Source organism: Sparus aurata, chromosome 5 (genome assembly GCF_900880675.1).
Source record: "Sparus aurata chromosome 5, fSpaAur1.1, whole genome shotgun sequence".
In the NCBI taxonomy this organism is placed as follows: domain Eukaryota; kingdom Metazoa; phylum Chordata; class Actinopteri; order Spariformes; family Sparidae; genus Sparus; species Sparus aurata.
Window position 1 is genome coordinate 25,974,396 of NC_044191.1, and position 15,657 is coordinate 25,990,052.

At 39.3% G+C, this 15,657-nt stretch overlaps 1 protein-coding gene across 3 annotated transcripts; it reads right to left on the reverse strand.

Annotated features, from left to right (window-relative positions):
- Nucleotides 1-207: 207 nt before the first annotated feature.
- On the reverse strand, nt 208-15,604 carry spef2 (sperm flagellar 2). Of its 3 annotated transcripts, none has more exons than XM_030415829.1 (38): nt 15,399-15,604; nt 14,347-14,449; nt 13,962-14,214; nt 13,605-13,772; nt 13,225-13,308; nt 12,645-12,721; nt 12,261-12,474; nt 11,776-11,964; nt 10,835-11,022; nt 9,799-9,967; nt 9,349-9,571; nt 9,145-9,218; nt 8,976-9,042; nt 8,789-8,829; nt 8,488-8,591; nt 8,035-8,276; nt 7,601-7,658; nt 7,355-7,509; nt 7,034-7,213; nt 6,427-6,560; nt 6,039-6,166; nt 5,517-5,655; nt 5,280-5,417; nt 4,951-5,096; nt 4,738-4,789; nt 4,459-4,518; nt 4,230-4,356; nt 4,007-4,129; nt 3,665-3,803; nt 3,207-3,279; nt 2,859-3,015; nt 2,634-2,740; nt 2,170-2,352; nt 1,899-1,988; nt 1,542-1,712; nt 1,075-1,290; nt 747-869; nt 208-475 (listed from the first exon to the last, which is right to left on the reverse strand). In XM_030415829.1, exons 1-38 carry the CDS (start codon nt 15,454-15,456, stop codon nt 410-412), a joined length of 5,019 nt encoding a protein of 1,672 aa, XP_030271689.1. In that variant the 5' UTR covers nt 15,457-15,604; the 3' UTR covers nt 208-409. The 3 variants fall into 3 exon arrangements, with proteins under 3 accessions (XP_030271689.1, XP_030271688.1, XP_030271687.1); XM_030415828.1 differs by having other exon boundaries at nt 747-866; nt 7,601-7,670; XM_030415827.1 differs by having other exon boundaries at nt 7,601-7,670.
- Between the last annotated feature and the right edge of the window lie 53 nt (nt 15,605-15,657).

Below are 15,657 nucleotides of genomic sequence, written 5' to 3' on the forward strand. Positions count from 1 at the left end.
AGGCTTGACATGTAGGTTATCCTGGACAATGCATTCATTGTGGCCACAACCAATGCTTTTCTGAGTCAGGGAGGTCATTAAAAAACAAGTCAGTTAGAAAAACTGCTGGTGTGTGTCACAGAGGAAAAAACAAGTAAGAAGGGTCAATTTCAGCTATGTTGACATTCAAACCTTCATCAGTTACAGAAAAAACTAAATCCTGCAACCTTTTGGAAACAAATCTGTTTATTAAATACTGAAGTAAGCAATACATTTTAGAAAACATTTCAAATGTAAAAGTAATGAGAAATACTTCAAAATGAACAAAGCGATATTTCTTGGATCTCTGAAGCGAAAGGTATATTTTAGTTTGATAGGAGGTATTTGAGGTGAAGACAGCAGTGCGTATGTACTGTATAGGTCTGATCCTTTAGGAAACTGTCAAGCTGTTAGTCTCTCCTTCATCCTCATGGGACAGTAGCACTCTATGGATATTCTGAGAGACAAGGAGACAAAGAGACAGAGACAGACACAGAGAGACATGCAGAGGGAGATAAAATAAGGTGAAAAACAAGAAAGAAATTAAATTAGAGACAGAGATGAAAGATGAGGGCGAAGCACTGTGTAGGTTTGTCAGATTCAAAAATAAGCATTGAGAATATTAACACGAAGGTGAATGACGGAGAATAACTGATGCGAGATCCTGGATTCTAATCTAAAGGACACTGTAGAAGGGAAACAAATCCAGAGTCCACCAAGTGACTTACTACAAGTTGGTATTGTGTTGAGGTCTCCATCAGGCGCTGGATCAAAGGATGCTCAGAGAGAACGGAGAAGGGGACACAGTCCTCAGGCTTGTAGCCCATCTCTCTGAACACATGGACCAGCTGCTACATGGACGGCAGAGATACACAGTATTACCATGAAGAAAGAGTTTTATTTACATTAATAACTATGCTTTAAAAATGCATTTAGTAGAACCTCTGCAATCTTTAAAATGCAATAAGGTAGTGTGCAAACTTGTGCAATAATCGGTATTTGAGCCAACCACGTCTTTCCTTAATTAATTCAACCATTCACTATATAGTGCATTACCTCAGTGTGTTCCTCCTGACTCAGGCAGCCCTCAGGAAGGATTTTGTAGTCTTTCATCTTAGTGACTTTGTGGCAGATGATTGTAAGGAGAGCAGGGATGGACACATCCTGCTCCCCTAATGAACTGCTCGATGCACATAGAGTCTCCTCTTCCTTGTACTCCCCATCGAGTTCTGAGGTACTGAGCTCTGAAGCCTCTTCTATACTGGGCATGGACTGTAAACGTAACACACAGTATAATTTGTGTCAAGGAGAAACATTAACACTCCTATATTTCATTCCAAATAAAATTGAAATTAATAAAACGACTAGATACTGTAATTCAAACACGTGCTGTTACAAAATCATAGTGGCCATTATTGAAAATAATATTCAGTTCTTTTTGTAGATCATCTGAAGTAATTTTAGACAGCAAATAATAATCTTCTTGAAAACAGAAAATTATCTTTGTGCATTGATTAACTCACCTTGACAAGGTGGCCCAGTGAGGAGTGCTTGAGATGTTGTCCCAGCACGACACTCAGTGCTCTGATGAAGCCCTGTCTGGGGCTGGGGTCAGCAGCAAAGTACTGCAGCATGGACATGTAGTCCAGTCGAGGGGGAGAGAAAGAATGGTCCGCAAACAACTGGAAAAAGAACTGAGGAAGAACAGAGGCAAATGTTACTGTCTATTTTATTTTTTTAATTCAGTTGAGACTTTTTTAGACTAGGAACCCAATCAATCTTTTAGTCCTCTTTTTGCTGTTTTGTTTTTTGCATACCCATTTCAAGAACAATTTTACCTTGATTTAGAAGTAAGCTGCCAGGCACTGCCGGTAGTTTACCTTGCGTAGATTTGCCAGACGGTCATAAGGTAGTGGCTCAGTGGGATCCTCAGGGACAGGGGGACTCTCATTGGAAAACCACAACTGTGTCTGGTCATAAAGTAGAGAGAAGCATCTTTAACGTTCTTTTTACCTTCAGGGAGACACAGTTTTCACTTGATACTAAATACATAAAAATTTCATGTAGGCTAAATGAAGTAGAATGTGTGACCATTGAATGTGTGAGAATTTGCAGAATACATCTGAGTTACATCTGCATGTAGACACGAACCTGTAGGTACTGTTCCTCATTTATATACCCTGTATTGCCAATATCTGCTGCCTTGAAGCGTTGTAGCACAACCAGCAGCTGTGTCAAGGAAGGAAACGGCCAAGGGAGGGCAGCACTGAGCAGAAACCGCCGGCAGTCAATCAGCTCAGTGTTCTCCGTCAGCAGAGATTCAATCTCCATCAACTAAGCACAGGAGCGAAAAGGGCAAGCTATGTAATGTGTGTTTTATGCAAGTAACTGGACCGTGTGTAGCAGGAATGTTTTATGTCTTGCTTACCTTTCTCCGCACTGGAGTAGTCAGCAGAGTGCTTCTAGTTTATGTACTTATTCGGTTTTGAAACATTTTGTCAGTTGACTCAAATAATTCAGAAACTGTCTACCTTAATTTATTATTTGGAGCTATGAAGCAAACCAAAAACTAATTATCACCCTAATTTGAGTTTCTAAAATATTCTAAAGAATACCTGTCTTTCATTCATGTCCATCCAGGGCTCAGGCAAGGTGTCTTTACTCAGGGTAACAGAGGTGATATCCCGGAGCAAGCTGGAGAACTCAAAACAGGACATGAGGCCTGAAAGTCAAAAAAAGGAAGGAAAATGATGGATGGATGGATGGATGGATGGATATCTTAGATTATCAGCAGGATTAATAGACCCAATCACATCACAATTTGTCTCCTCTATGTGCACCTGATGGAGCAAAAGTGCATAGCTGTTGACGGAGTGACTGTAGCTGAGTGGCGGTCAGGGTAGACCCTGTGGCTCTCTCCAGAGCAGGTGGACGTAGAGGGGGAGGCGGGCTAGCAAACATGAGACAATCCCCATTCAGGTAGAAGTCAGTATCTTCCTGGAGAAAAGAATATAAAGAGGATCTTCAAAAATGGGAGGAACGTTTTGGATTTCATCCCACAGTTACTGTGCATCTTAAGAAAGAATGAGAGATCTACTCTGTTACTAGTGAGCGCCACACTAGACCTACCTGGGGGAAGACATTAATTAATATCAATATCTTAATACAATTATAAAATGATTACATACCAACACCAGCTGATTCTGCAACTTAGCACCAGCCTCTATGTGATGGCGAGCCACTAGTGCTAGTTGCTCAATGCTAGAAAGGAGATGGACACAGATTAAACATAAACCATGTCTTGTCTTTGTAACTGATTACAAAAACAATACAATACAACCTAGAATTTTTTCATGACTGTCAGGTATTTTTATATATCCAATAGAAGTTTCTGACTTCAGGGGCACTTAGGGGCTTTTGTTATTTTGGATATCTTGCATGTTCTCTGACGTTTTTGGCTAAATAAATAAAAACAGCAACACACTAGTCAAACAATTAATATCTGGGGATTACATACATTCACACAGATAGAAAACACACTAAAAAAACAACACTAATGAAACATTTACTTTTATTTCCCCTATATCCACACGTGATGCACACCATTTCATACCATACATAAACTTGACTTAATATTGTTCCCTACCTCTTCATTTCTGCAACATAATGTGCTTCTAAGCACTTCTGCATGCTGCTTAAGGTCTGTTCTACCCTGCTTTGCAGCGAGTGCACCATGACCAGACCATGACCTTTCACCAGTGCAATGCGCACCTTTGCTGCATTCTCTGGAAAACACACACATGCATGCAATATAACAAGTGTATTGACCATAAACACACACGTGTACACACCAATACAGAATCATCTGCATACATCCTTCATACTACATAGTTCTAAGAAAACAGGACAAGTTTAAAAATAGTTTTATATTAAGATGACGATTGAAGATGCAATGAAGTGTGAACTAGTGAATATTATATGTGCATACCCTCATGAGCCAGTGCAGCTAGATATTCTTTATGTATCTTGTTTTTGACTTCTTGATCATGACTCTTTTCAGCATCATCATTGGCTGGTGCAGGGCTGGGTGCTGGAGATGGGGATGGTGGGCCTAGAGGAACAAGATATGGAGAGGGATAATGATGTAAAGGACCTACTGAAAATACATCACACCACGCCATAGTATTCTTAACGCTCTAATAAAGACATGCCTTTCTTTTTCTTTGATGACTGCTTCCTTTTTCCCTTCTGGTTTGCAGTTGCAGGGGCCTTCTCCTGCTCCTCCCCCTGCAGTTTCTTCTGCTCTTTTGTCTCCACCTGCTGGGCTTCTGCTGACACCTAAATACACGTGTAACCCATACATGTCAGGAGTAAAAAAAAATGTATATGCTGTAAACCTCCATGAGATGCTCATGCAAATTCTCACACACATGGCATTACCGATTTGTCGATGGCTGTGACTGCCTCCTCATAGTCTGAGATCAGTTTCTCAAGGGTTGGCTAGAGTTAATGAATGAACATTGTCAACATCTCTTGCTATAATAATGTAATTCAGCATATAAACTTTAACTGTAAACTTCATGTGAATGCATTAACGACCAAAAAGCATCTGTCTTATAAAGTAGTACAACCTGAAACAACTGAAATAAACAAAGATAGCAGGACATTTAAAAGTCTTTGATGAGTAACATAAGGGTGAATTTTAAATCCTGCTTTGACCTTGACAGGTTCTGTCTGAGAAAGGCCTTCCGTCCCAGAAGAGTCAGGATGTCTAGGGAGAAGGGAAATAAATTCAGTAACAATGGAACAAAATAAGTCTTCAACTCCTTTACATCTTTAACACAAACTATACATAAATCATTCACAGTATTGTAATCTTATCTTATTATCTATTCAACATGGTTATATTCCTATTAAGTATGTGCATCTTGCCTCTCGCCTGGGTCCTTAATTTCTGGGGTGTCCAGTAAGTGGATAGGAACTAAATCGGAGGGTAGCTCAGGCAGCACCTGACTGTACATGCTCAAATAGTAGACTTTGAGAATACAGAGAGTGGTGTGGAAACGGTCCAACTCCACCTATGCAACAAAAACAATTAAAGACACTGAAGAGATACACGAAGAAAAAAAAACAACAAAAAAAACACGTGCCTATACACAATAAACACAGTGAGGTACGAAAGACACAGAAAAAAATAAATAGCTTATAAGCTTCAGAACTGAAATAGTGTAACTAGCCAAGTCGTTATACATTGATTTTACCTGCATGAGTATAGAGTGGTAGTTAACAAGGACAACAGTGTGGTCCTCCAACCAGCCTTCACCCATGAGAGCATCTTTCTCTTGCTCGTCCTCTTCCTTACGCTTGTCACTCAACTCCCACATACGTTCACACAGTTCCTGTAGACATATTAGAACATCTCAATATATATTCTATGCTTTTATTTCATTATCAGTATAAGAATATTTGCATTGTATTATGTTACACATTCTTCTTACGTCCATTCTCAGGTGTAGCTCTGCTTTGGTTTCCTCGTCTTCTCTCATGTCATCAGGTATGCTGTTGAAGTCCTTCTGCCACTGAGTCACTAACTCCTGCTTTAAGTCTGGACGACTCAGGTAATGCTTGTAGTCCTCTCTATAGATACAGGGGACCAAGGAACAATACAACAATACAATACCTGTAGAACAAAATCTCTCTTCCATTTGTAAAATAAGAATGACCATGAAAACCAGTGAAACACTTAGCTGTTCAATCTTCAAACTGCATCTACAACAACAAACTTTCAAACTTTCAAAACCTATTGTTTGACAGATTGTTAATTGTGGTTAATTAGCTAATGGCTTGTGGTGTGTCAAGCTGTATGTTTACCTATATTGTTGCTATCTTTTCATGCAATCAGATGTACAGATGTAAGAATCCATTAACAGAATATTAACAAATGTGTAATTATGTGCTTAGTACAAAGTGGACTGTATTAAAAAAATATGTTCACACCACTTCCAGGCCTGGCAGAGTACCTGCTGTTGTATAGACGACGAGTAATAACAGTTTGTTGTAAGCGCAGCTTCTGCATCACTGCCTTTATGTTATTCACATAAGATTCACACATTGCGTCCCAATGGGAGCACAGGTTCTCTGTGATCTCCTAGAGGTAGAGATGGGGAGGGGCAGAAACAAACAAATCAGGGGCATTGGAAGGATAGAGGAAAATAAAAAGAAACAGGATCATTTCACAAAGACAAAAACAGACTCTGAAAGGCAGGTTGGAAACCACAGATGTACAGGATAAATTACGTTAGAGGGTCACCTCAGGATAACTCCCAGATTTTGCATGGAGTTAAGAGATTAGGGCTGCATTTTCAATTCTGATGAGCTAAACAAACATAAACAGAAGTTGTGACCTACAGAGGAAAGTGGTTCATCCACATAGACCCAGCTGGATGAACCTGGGCAGGGAGAGGCCGACTCAGGAGGGTTCGTGGGGACTCCCTGAGAGTCCTCATTGGTCCCTGAGGAAGTTGACGCTTTCCGAGAGTGCCCTATTAATAAGCCAGAAGAAAGTACATACATCATCACTGAGACAATTACTGCTAATCACCGATTACTAATAATTAACTGATAATGACTGTAGTTTCTTAATGATTACAGCAGTGAGAAAACAAGTCAGTGCAAAAATGTGCCACAGTCAACATTTGTCAGTAAAATGCTATTAACCAGCCATAAAATGTTTGACCCTATTCTTTGGGCTCAACTTTGACAATTCAGACAAAACTGGCAGCCTCACAGGTTATGTTTGTACCCAATAACTTATTATATCACTTTGGTACATTTAAAATATAAAATGTTTTCTGTATAAAAACTAATGTCTACACAGTCATTATTGCTTTGAAAAATACAAACACAAAAACATGTCCATGGTCAAAATCTGTTATTTATAAATCTCTCTTTTTTGAAGGAAATATTTTGTAATAATAATTAAACAGTGTAATCCACATACTACCAATAAAATCACCTCCGGGGGAGTTTGTGTTGGATTTGGAAAGTGACTTCACGCTTTGGGTTTTTTCCTCATTGAGGCTGGAAGGTGAATCTGCGGGGGCAGCGGCTTCATCTGTGAGGTCTGAAGGATGGTCTACAGGTGGAAAAGTGGCTGAAGAGGAGTCTTGAGCTTTCCCACTCTCCAACACCACATCTTGATTTACATAAATTATTTTCAAAACAGAGTTCATCATCATCAGTGTCTGAATATAAACACCTTATTTTAATCTTATTTGTTAATTAATCTAATGGAATATTCTGAGCTTAACCATTAAAGCACATGACAACTACTTACCCTCCTGTTTTCGCATCATAACTTGCTGCAAAACAGACTCCACCCTCTTGTAAAGCTCCTCCTCGTCTACATTTGCATTAACACGGACCAAAATGTTTTGCTTTCCATCAAACCATTTCTCTAATTTGGGCCAGGTGTCCTGAAAAGCCGTGATCCTTGACAGGGGAAAACAATGTAAGTTATCAGACCCACATTAATTAATCATCTGTAATGTAATCATTTAAGTTTGGCTTTTTTTTTTTTTACCTGTGTGGAACCTGTGCTAGATAGGAGGTTGGATCAGAGGTTCGAGCAGCAGTAGTGTCTGTACCGGCACCAGGTTTGGGAACCAAACAAACACACAAATATATAATTTCTGTAGTTACTTGTACATGTATACATACACCACTGTGAAAAATTACTGCAGGACGTTTGTTTAAAACAAGCAATTTGGATGAATTTTGAGCTGACTTTCCTTTGCATATGTACCAAAGATGAGTTTTCCTGATATTTTTGGCGAATTTTTATACAATTCTTTGTCTTTTCAAATCATTCTTAACATCTCTCCCCTTAAAATCAAGGGAAACTTTGATGACCCTTAGTTGGGGGTCAGGAACTCCAGGTTGGGAACCAGTGAACTTGGATATTATGTTTGGTTACACACAGATATACAGCAAAAAACTCCCACCAATGTAACATACTCGTCTGACTGAATGCACGTCTGACCACACACTCATCAGGGATATCCAGCAGCAGAGCAAGGTCCAGCACTGGGGGTGGTGGAGGTTTGGGTGGATTAGAATCAGCAACAAGGTTCGTCCTGCTGCTTACAACAGCATCCCCTACATCTACAGACCCACCCAGGGCTTTCTCTAGCAGGTATGCCTGGGTGATGTCCACTGGAAAGCCATCCAGGATCCAACCTGACTGAGCTGGGACCTGCCTTGTAAGGACAAAACAAATATTTCTGTGAACAGAGAGTGCTTGTGGGATAGTTTGTTTATTTCATCCACATTGTGCATGAAAGTAACATTGTAGAATTGAGATTTCCCTGAAATGTTTGCGTGAAATGAATTCCATATGGTAAAATGAGACAATACAATTGACTAAACATTACATACAGCATTTCACAGCAATACATATTATGTGCTTACTTGATAGCCTCTACTATAATGTCCACTATCAGCTCATAAGGGATGGCGTTGCCTTTCTTCAGCTCTTTTTTTGCAGCTGCTCCAAGCATGGCCCAGACAGACCGCTAGGTGGGGGACACATGTAAGCAGTATTTCATTCCATAAAGGTACACGTCAGTCAGTCAGCCATTATTTTAATCAACAAGGAATGCAAATTCTAATCTGGTTAAGAATATGAATTGAATACAGGCTACATTATCTAAACGTAAACACAAAATAGAATCATGCATAGAGATGCAACATATAAACCAACAACACTTACTCTTACGTTACTGTCGCTACTTTCCTCTTGAGTGTCAAGTTCTAAAAAGAATTCATTCAAAGTAACATGAATCACATCAAACAAGCAGCTGTGTGAAACACGTAATATGAAGTGCAGTGTTGTTACAGGTAAGTAAACACACTCCAATGTAGGATAAAAAAGAATAAGGCTGTGTTCAGTAACCGACCAGGTTTCGGTGCGGTGGAAGATGTGATCAGTTGCTCATTATCTTTATCCCTCTGCTGCTCTGTGGCCTGTAAATGGTGTCCAAAAAATAGTTTTTAATAGAGAAATGTTTACAGGATCATTTTTTTCAGCACCGGCAGGAGAGATCGCTGAGACTGTGTGTGACTAACCTCCTCTTCATTTACGTAAGCATTCAGGGCCTCCTCAATCAGTGTGTCGGCTGATAGCAAATAGATGCCACTGGCTAAAGCAGAAAACACACATCATACAGCAACAAATAAGCCATAAAATATTTCGTCAGACATAATCAAGTGGTGCCACATGGTTTGTGTATATGTTTGTCTTGGTTTGTGTTTGGAACTTAAGCCAAGTACCTTCAGCAATCTTGGCCAGGCAGGAGGTCTTGCCTGAGCAAAACTTGCCCATGACGCAGGCCTTCAGAGTAAAGTGAGGAAATGAAGGTGAGCAGAGCTCTGTGAGGGGTGGATGAACAATGTTCCGCACTCGTTGGACAACATGTCCAAGAATGTTGTTGTTGGTCAGGGGTAATTGTGTCTCCCCTGCTTCCTCTGGCCATGTCCACTCGCCTACCATGTTCTGACAAACATAACAAATGGCTCAGACAAAATCCATCTTCAGCACTCAGTTCAGGAACAATTTAAACATTGCAGTGTCAAGAAATGTAGCTTAGTCATGTTAGAAAAATCTGATTGTGTTTCAGACTGTGGGTTCAGCAATGACAGACAAGCTACATGCAAGTAGTCTGTCTGTCACACGAGAACAAATTTATTTAAAAACACACAGCACTTGTGTCTCAAACTCACAGTGTATTCATCATAGTCCTGGTTATTGAGTATCTCCTGCTTCTCAAGCTCTACAGGGTCAAGTGGTGTAGAACAAAACCCTGGCTGTTGACCCTTTATTGGCTCATAGAGAGGCAGACCCCTGACCAGCAAATCCTTCCACTCCCTCATCAGCTTCTCTGGAATCAAACTGGACATAACACCAGAAAAAATGAACTACTAACCCTTTTATATTGAGCCTGAAAATAATCAAACTTCTCTGCATTTCAACAGACGGTCAATCTAACCACAAGTAGAAGAGCTGGTGTGTTGGATATGAAAATCTAGGGTAGCAGAACACACTTAAAGAACATGCAGGGTTGTGCAGGAGGTGAATAATGAGGTATTGGATCATGAGAAGCAGAAAGAACATTGACATCTGATTTTATTTACACTTGTACAAAAATGTCTCCAAGTTATTTTTTTCACAGGTTTTTTACTCCATCTGAATAAGCACTGAACATTACATGACAGATTTCAGTCCTAATTCAGATGTCAGGTTGTTAATGTGTTCCTAAAATACATTTTCCTGTAGCAAAAAAAGAAAACACTGATAAAGATAGACACAAACCAATACTTATGTTTCTATTTAATGTCCCACATTGTGCTCATTTTTACGTTCAGACTTTTATTTTGGGTGTCACCTCTATTCACCCTCTATCTGAACACTGCCTGTCTTTTTAAAAAGACAAAAAAGGTGCCTACTTTTATTCTGAAAACTAAACAACTTTTATGTTACGTTTTGTGTTTTATTGTGAACAAGCACAGTTTGCAAACATCGTTTAGGACTCACTCTCCCCATCTCATCATTCACAAATATGGTACATTCAACCCTTACAATGACATTTTTTTTTTACAATCATTTCTGATAGTAATACTTGTTAACTACCAAAAGATGCAATATCCATAACACATTTTGACATTTCATTATATTCATTAATTGACTGACTAAGGGTCATTAACCAAAATACCATAAACATATTTCTAATGCAACATTGAAAGCAATTGTGCTACGTACTTCTCAAAGAGCAGTCGATATTCTCCAACCTTGGTGGCCAAGTCCACTATCTGCTCCACAATGTCCTTGCAGATTGCAGAGTGCTTCTTGTGTCTGCTCTGAGCTCGCTCAGCAGCAATCCTGTTACAGAATTCAAGCTCCATTCTGATCTCTTCAGCAGCTGCCAACTTAGCCTGCTGAGCCAGAGCCTGTAGCAGGCCCCGATCAGAAAGATGGGATCAGTGGAGAAGGTATGACATATATGGTCCTGCTAATCACCACTGTTAGATAAAGCAATAGATGAAGATTAGAGGTGTTACATCTGTCATTTATGGTGCAAAACGCATAACTACTGTAAGGGTTTGCTGGAAAATATCCTTACGCAAAATGACAGACATTAGTTTTTGTAATCAGTACTGATATTGAAGGAAAAAGAAAGGAAGATTTCAATCAGCTTACTAGTTTGCGAATGGACACAACATAATTAATAATAACTCATTAGACCCCTTATATCTATGTACATTTACTTGATTGATGTGATTTTGTCCCTAAATCTCCTAATAAATACCTGAAAATGGAAAATAACTGCAGAATCTGAAACTTGATGGCACAACAATCTGCTCTAGGATTGCCTGACAATGACAATGAACATACAGGGTATTTAACACTGAAACCATGCTTGACTATGGTCTTCATCCTTTGCAAAGTGTTTATCCAACTATCTGTGCATTCTTAACCAAAATCTGTTATCTACACAGTATGAAAGATAAATACATAGTTGTTTATGTAATAGTTCACATATAGTCTTACTCTGCCTCCTACTCCCTGTCTTTCTCTTCATATCACCTAACACTCAGCTGATGATACTGCACAAACTAACAAAATCAATCCTTTGCTTATTATGACTACTACGAAATGACAATAGAGAGGATTTCTTTTCCTCCTTATTCATCCTATCTCACCGCCTCTCTCTCCAGAGCTTCCTGAAAGTCCTTCTCTCTCCGCTCCTGGTACTGCTGCTCTCTGAACAGGCGGTTCTCCCGGATCACCTCCTTCGTCTTACGTATCTGAAGGAGCTGAGCTGCCAAACGCTGCTCCTGCTTAGTCTGGCGTGTCGCGCGCTTCACCAACAGTTCATCTCGCTTTGCCTCCTGCAGGGTGAGGCAGGTCAGTTGATTGATTTTGGTTTAAAATAAGTAAAGTCAAGTAACACATAGCAAGTGATGTAAAAGTAAAAACGATTCCTCAGATTGAGTTAAAACATGTTTTCCATGTGGTCTATTGAAACAAATGGATAGATTACTAAATATTAATGACTAGAGAAAGATTCTTGATGTAGAGAAACAGACTGTACTGAAGGAATTCTCAACTCTCCTAAGGAGGTATTTATCTCTATTAGAATTAGATGCATGACCTTTTCTCAATGAAAGGAGAGGAGAGGTTTCACCTCTTGAGCTTCATGGGCCTTGCGCTGCTCCACCAGGAATCTGTCAACTCTTTTCCCTCTCCGCTCACGAGCTGCAGCATTCTCCTCCAGCCTATTTCGGATATCCTGTATATATTTGCTATTGGATTGTAAGATCAGCTTACTTCCATTTCTAGACGTGTCACAGCCCTGACTGCTGCCAAAAAGGGGAAAATCTCCAGGGAAGGGCTGACCACTGGAATACAAAAGATTTTAATTAAACATAATGACACTGTTCTAATATATGATGTAAATATCTCAGGTTGCTATAAAACTACATAAATAAATTAAATAATGATATCATTTTTACATTAATAAAATATTCATGTGAGTGGTTACTGTAAATGTTTGTTTTCTCTCTCTCACCTTGATGAGGAAGCAAAGCCATAAGTAACTAATTTCTTCCTCTTCGCCTCAAACTGGGCTATTTCAGTCTGAACCATCTGCAAGGACAAAGTGGACAGACATTGTAATAATAACTGCAGGAGAAAAAAAACTCATGTCACTCCTTTCTTCTTTGTCAGACAAATTTGTAACAGATGAACTGGGAGAAAATTATGTTGAACTGATGTTGATGCTGAATAATAACTTGGAATTCCAAGAAAATCTGCTAAATCCCATGAAGACCTTGTGAAACAGAAATAAAATCCCCTCTGTAAACAATGACAGGTTTTGAGCAATAACAAATGTTTGGTTTTAAGAAGAAATGGGAACATCTGGTGAAGAAATACAAAGTTCTTTGTAAAACTGTGTTTATGATTGTGTCCAATTCAATTAGATGACAGATGTGAGCTATTAAAGGGACTTCGACCTGGCTAGATTTAAGGCTCATTGTCAGCAAGCATTATCCTACACAGCACTCTATATCTAACCCTGTGTCGTCAAGGCAAAAATGAAATAAGAATGAGTAAATTGGTAAATTATCAAGATTTGATCTGGATCACACCTGAGCTTCTTGTGCTAAGCGTTGCTTCTGACGTTGACTCCTCTCTCGGTTAAGCTGTGACGGGTACGGAGGTGGCTTGGGAACCTGGAGAAGAGTGGCCTGGTCACAAGTCATGATGTCACTGTGCTTCCAGTGACACAACTGCAGCTGCAACATACACACTTCCCAACTGTTAATAGCATGAGCTTTACTTTACTCCATCATCAAGCACCTGAGATTCAAGTGTAGGTTTATCACTCAGTACTGGTATGGTATTAAAGTAATGTCCAGCACCAAAATACAGCAAAAAATGTCATGTTCTAATGTTAGACAAATACAGGGGGAAACTTTTACACGATGACACTATAACTATATATTTTACTTTTCATGGTCCCTTGTACCTTCTCAATATTCTTCACGCTCTGGATATCCTGAATTTTCAGCTTTCTCTTGTGATGGATGGGAGGGATTACCTCATACTTGTCATACCATTGCTGGCTTTTCTCCTCATACTGAGGGGGAATTTTCTGCAGCGCCAGATCTGCATCACGTTTCACCTGATGTAATCGCTAAATGAAAAGAGATAGAGTAAGATGCTTGTTTTTGTGGTTATGTGACAGTCAGAGTTGCCATATTTCACCATACAGTATTGGTATAGAGTAAGAAGACTTATTGCAACATGTATCTACGGAACAAAACATGCACAAAGAAACTGCCCTCTTACAACATGCCCATACATACTATACAACCCGCCTTACATCAGAGAAGATCTCATGCTCCTTCTTGTGCAGGCGAGCTTTGGCTGCAGGCTGCGTGATTTCCATCACTGTTCTGCTGATTTGCGATTTCTTCTTGCTTTCAAGTGAGACGTAGAGTTGGTAAATGAGGCGTGTGGCAACACCCTGCCTCTCCTCCATCAGTTCCTTGGCTGTGTTTGTGTTAAAGGAGATCCCCAGTAACTGGAGAGTAGGCTCAAGGCGGGTAAAATTATTCAGTTTGGCGACAGAAGTGCTATGAGAAAAGGTGTCATTAACTTCAGTAATTCTGAACACATCAAATAAGCCGGAGAATTAAGCAACAGTCAGATATTTTACAGACAAAGCGAAAGAACCTGGAAAGATAGCTAGAGACAGGCCAACTTACTCTCTCTTCATAAACACACTGAAATCCTTCTGCAGCTGATATTTATGCAGAACTTCCCCAATTAGGTAACCATTGGAGAAAGTCTTGGCAAAGGTCTGTGGCTCTGTGAAGAAGCAACATGCAACTGTTTACTCAAATGACAATTTCAACATGTGACAATTTTGTCATGTTGTTAATAACTACATGGATGAACATTAAAGTGGGTTATAAGTAGGTAACCAAGTCCATAAGCATGTATGTAAGTAAGTGGGTTACACTAAACTAGATATGCATCTGTATTTTTGTGCTCACACGTCCTTTAAGCTTTAAGAAGAAGAGTTTGAGAAGCATTAAATCAGCAGTTGAAAGAACAGATAAAGTAAACACCAAGTTACTTGAATAATAAACTAAATTACACAAAAAAATAACTAAATTGTCATTTCAGAGCTCCCGTCTGACACTATTCAACAACTGGGCCAACAAAATCCCAGCCATAATGAGACGAGCAACTGGCCTAAATGTAATAATATCAGTCTGTACTGAATGTCTGGCTGTATTCTAAAATGACAAATGATTTGTGTTTGAATTATATACAATTTCTCCTATCAGTATTCTGGATTTTATTTGATATGTTTCCTGAACAAGTATATGTCATTTGTAACAAACTATTTTTTGATGTATTTGTGAAAATGTAGGCTAAACATCTTTAATCACTTAAAATCTTCACAAAAATTCGATTAGAGATTAATCAATAGCATCCCTATAGCCTACCACTCAATATCACTTTCCTGTGCTGTCAAGGTAATCATTTGCCTATCAACTTTGACATGTACCTTCTCAAAATAGCTTTTACATTGTCATCTTTTTACATTCAAAGGAGGAAGTTTTTCCTTATCCGATTCGAGTTTTACTGAAATGTGTGTTGTCCTGATAGTAAATCCACTTGAGGAAAATTGTGATCTGTGATACAGGGCTTTATAAATAAAAATTGGCATTGAAAAAGTCAAAATAACATAATTAAATATCTAAACCATCGAGTTACCGTTCGTTGGCGTAACTTTAGCCGCACTTACCAACAACTTGTGAAAGCCTGAGGTCCTCGTTCAGCCACCTGCATAATATATCCGTCATCTTCTTTTTTTCAAACTCTCACTTAAATAAAACACTATCTAATAACTGACATGTTACCAACATTAACTAGACAATTACACGACTCGTTAGCTCGCTAGTAACGCCTGAAAAACGGTCAGGAGCGGATGGAAACCTAGTGGTGCACTGTTGCCATGGTTACACGTCAACTGTTTTTCCCGGCGTGCTTCACGAGGGGGCTCA

Excerpts from the sequence above, each read along its gene's own strand:
- spef2 (XM_030415827.1), bottom strand. The coding sequence starts at position 15,456 with ATGACGGATATATTATGCAGGTGGCTGAACGAGGACCTCAGGCTTTCA. Across the intron at positions 8,277-8,487 it reads ATTATAGTAGAGGCTATCAA|GCAGGTCCCAGCTCAGTCAG; the intron begins GTAAGCACATAA and ends TGTCCTTACAAG. Across the intron at positions 5,418-5,516 it reads AGCTACACCTGAGAATGGAC|GAACTGTGTGAACGTATGTG; the intron begins GTAAGAAGAATG and ends ATATGTCTACAG.